Source organism: Bubalus bubalis, chromosome 2 (assembly GCF_019923935.1).
Source record: "Bubalus bubalis isolate 160015118507 breed Murrah chromosome 2, NDDB_SH_1, whole genome shotgun sequence".
Lineage (NCBI taxonomy): Eukaryota > Metazoa > Chordata > Mammalia > Artiodactyla > Bovidae > Bubalus > Bubalus bubalis.
Genome location: NC_059158.1, coordinates 22,903,391 through 22,906,549, shown reverse-complemented (window position 1 = coordinate 22,906,549; position 3,159 = coordinate 22,903,391). Strand labels below are relative to the sequence as shown.

The 3,159-nt window shown below is 35.4% G+C and overlaps 1 protein-coding gene across 1 annotated transcript; it reads left to right on the top strand.

Moving 5' to 3' along the window:
- The first annotated feature begins 671 nt into the window (after nt 1-671).
- Nucleotides 672-2,684, top strand: LOC102390965 (olfactory receptor 2W1-like). The gene is made up of 2 exons (XM_045162039.1): nt 672-704; nt 1,718-2,684. The coding sequence occupies exons 1-2, from the start codon at nt 672-674 to the stop codon at nt 2,681-2,683; spliced, it is 999 nt and encodes a 332-aa protein (XP_045017974.1). The 3' UTR covers nt 2,684.
- The last annotated feature ends 475 nt before the right edge of the window (nt 2,685-3,159 follow it).

Here is a 3,159-nt window from a genome sequence, read left to right as displayed (position 1 = left end):
CCAGAAAATTAAATTAAAACAAAAAATTCTAGAGCAAAACATTGTCTCAGAAAATAAATAGAACTACCATATAATCCAGAAATTCCACTCCTGGGTATTTATCCAAAGGAAAAAAAAATCACTAATTCAAAAAGATATATGTAAAACTGATTCACTTTGCTGTACAGTAGAAACTAACACAACATTGGAAATCCAATAAAAGTTAATTTAAAAATTAAAAACTAAGGAAGTATCTCCAACCACTCCACCCCCCAAAAAAGATATATCCACCCTTAAGTTCATTTGCAGATTAATTTACATTAGCCAAGACATGGAATCAACCTACATGCCCATCAGTAGATGGATAGATAAACAAGATGTGGAATATATATACAATGGACTATTACTTAGACAAAGAATGAAATCTTGCCATTTGTGACAACACAGATGGGCCTAGAGGGTATTATGAGAAGTGAAACCAATCAGATAGAGAGAGAGAGTATGATTTCACTGACATGTGGAATCTAAAAAACAGTACAATGTACAGACATGACTGAACAGAAACAGAGTCCTAGATACAGAGAACAAATAGGTAGTTGCCAGATGGGAGGGGGTGGGAGGGAGGAAAAAGTAGCTGAGGGAAATTAAGGCACAAATTTACAGTTATAAAATAAATGCATCATGGGTATAAAATGTACAGTGTGAAGCCTATAGTCAATAGCTCCGTAATAGCTTCATATGATGATAGATGGTAACTAGATTTACTGTGGTGATCATTTTGAAATGTATAAAAATATGCGGTGCACCAGGAATTCATTCAGTGTTGTAGTTCAATTATACTTCAACAACTAACTCATAGAAACAGAGATCAGATTTGTTGTTATTAGGGGCAGGGTATGGGGTAGGAGAGAATTGAATAAAATTCTCAATGTGTACACATTTCCAACTATAAGATAAATAAGTTATAAGGATGTAATGCACAACAGGATTAATATAATTAATATTGCTGTATGTTATATATTAAAGTAGTTAAGAGAGTAAATCCTCAGAGTTCTCAGGACAAGAAAAAATATTTTTAATTTCTTTTAATTTGTATCTTTGTGAGATAATGAATGTACACTAAATTTACTGTGGTCATCATTTCATGATATATCATTATCCTGTACAAGTTAAACTTATACAATGCTCTATGTCAATTATATCTCAAAAAAACTGACAAAAATTAGAATATAGATGTTAAAATCAGACAGAATCAGAAGTTATTGTTTTATTTAATATTAATGACTTTGTTTCTTAATGGGATCTATATAAAAAGAACTATATTTTAAAAGATAAAACAAAGTTACTGATTTAAATTCTTCATCTAGCATGCACTGCTATGCTATACTATGGGCACACAGAAAATTCTTCCAGTGAAGAATCACATTAAATGACATTAAACTGAGCAAAGTTCTTTTATACACTCCAGTCATTGATGTAGAGTTCTAGGTTTTATCAATTTCTCCATTATAATATACATTTGGACATTTCATTTGACATTCAAAAATGTATATAATGATCTATCACTTAACTATCATACCTTAAATTTTATTTTACTTGTACCATTGAAAAAATATATTTATGTGTTTGATAATAAAACTGTTATCTATATCATTCATATAATCCTGATTTGAATCTGATAGTGAAGTTTTTCAATATACCCATATGATTTCTACTATATTGATTATTCTACTTTCAGAATTGCTATCAAGAAAAAAGAAAAAGAATAATCAATGACAGCTACTTTGGTGGATTTACACTCCTTGGATTCACGGGGCAGCCTCAGATGGAGATGATTATTTCTTGGGTTGTACTTTTCTTCTACATCATTGCCCTGATTGGAAACATGGCCATCATCCTGCTATCTTTTCTCGATGACCATCTCCAAACTCTCATGTACTACTTCCTTAGAAGTTTGGCCACTTTGGATCTCTGTTATACCACAAACATAGTCCCTAAGATGTTGGTCAATATCTGGGGCAAAGACAAGAGAATTACCTTTGGTGGCTGTGCTTTCCAACTTTTCACTGGTATGATTCTCTGCTCAGTTGAATGTATCCTTCTGGCTGTGATGTCTTATGACAGGTTCAATGCGGTCTGCAAGCCTCTGCACTATATGACCATAATGAACTCCCAACTTTGCCAGGGCCTTGTAGGCACTGCCTGGGTGGTTGGTGTTATTAATTGCATGATACTTTCCCCCTATGCCATGAGTCTTCCCCAATGTGGAAATCACCACCTGCATCACTTCTTTTGTGAAATGTCTGCAATGATCAAGATTGCATGTGTGGACACGACAGCCATGGAGGTAACCACATTTGCCATGTGCCTGATTATAGTTCTTGCTTCTCTTCTCCTCCTTCTGGTTTCTTATGGCTTCATTGCTGTAGCTGTGCTCAAGATCAAATCTGCAACGGGAAGGCAAAAAGCATTTGGAACCTGTTCCTCCCATCTCATTGTGGTATCCATCTTCTATGGAACTGTTATCTATATGTACATCCAGCCAGGAAACAGTCCAAATCAAAATAAGGGTAAACTTCTCAGTACCTTTCATTCCATTGTTACTCCCAGCGTGAACCCACTGATCTATACTCTAAGGAATAAGGAGTTCAGGGGGACCATGAAGAGACTGATTGGGAAAAAGAAAGTTCTGTGGAAGCAATAGGATGCTGATTCTTCCTCCCAGAAATTTCTATTATGGAAATGTGTCCTTTACAACCTTTATATGTAGACAATTTATGTTGTGGAAATACACAAAAATAATTATCAAATCTAATGCATTAATGAATAACTAATGTATGATGACACATGTACAAAAAACAAATTTGAAATAAGTTTTAAACTGAGGCACCAACACTGTGGTGTTGGAGAAGACTCTTCAGAGTCCCCTGGACAGCAACGAGATCCAACCAGTCTGTCTTAAAGGACAGCAGTCCTGAATGTTCATTGGAAGGACTGATGTTGAAGCTGAAAATTCAATACTTTGGCCACCTGATGTGAAGAACTGACTCATTTGAAAAGACCCTGATGCTGGAAAGATTGAAGGTGGGAGGAGAAGGAGACGACAGAGGAAGAGATGGTGGGATAGCATCACCTACTCAAAGGACATGAGTGTGAGTAAACTCCAGGGGTTGTGAGGGA

What these genes read in the sequence shown, in the direction of transcription:
- LOC102390965 (XM_045162039.1), top strand. Translation starts at nt 672, where the DNA reads ATGTACAGTGTGAAGCCTATAGTCAATAGCTCC. An exon ending in AGCCTATAGTCAATAGCTCC is followed by an intron (nt 705 to 1,717) that starts GTAATAGCTTCA and finishes TTCTACTTTCAG; the next exon opens with AATTGCTATCAAGAAAAAAG.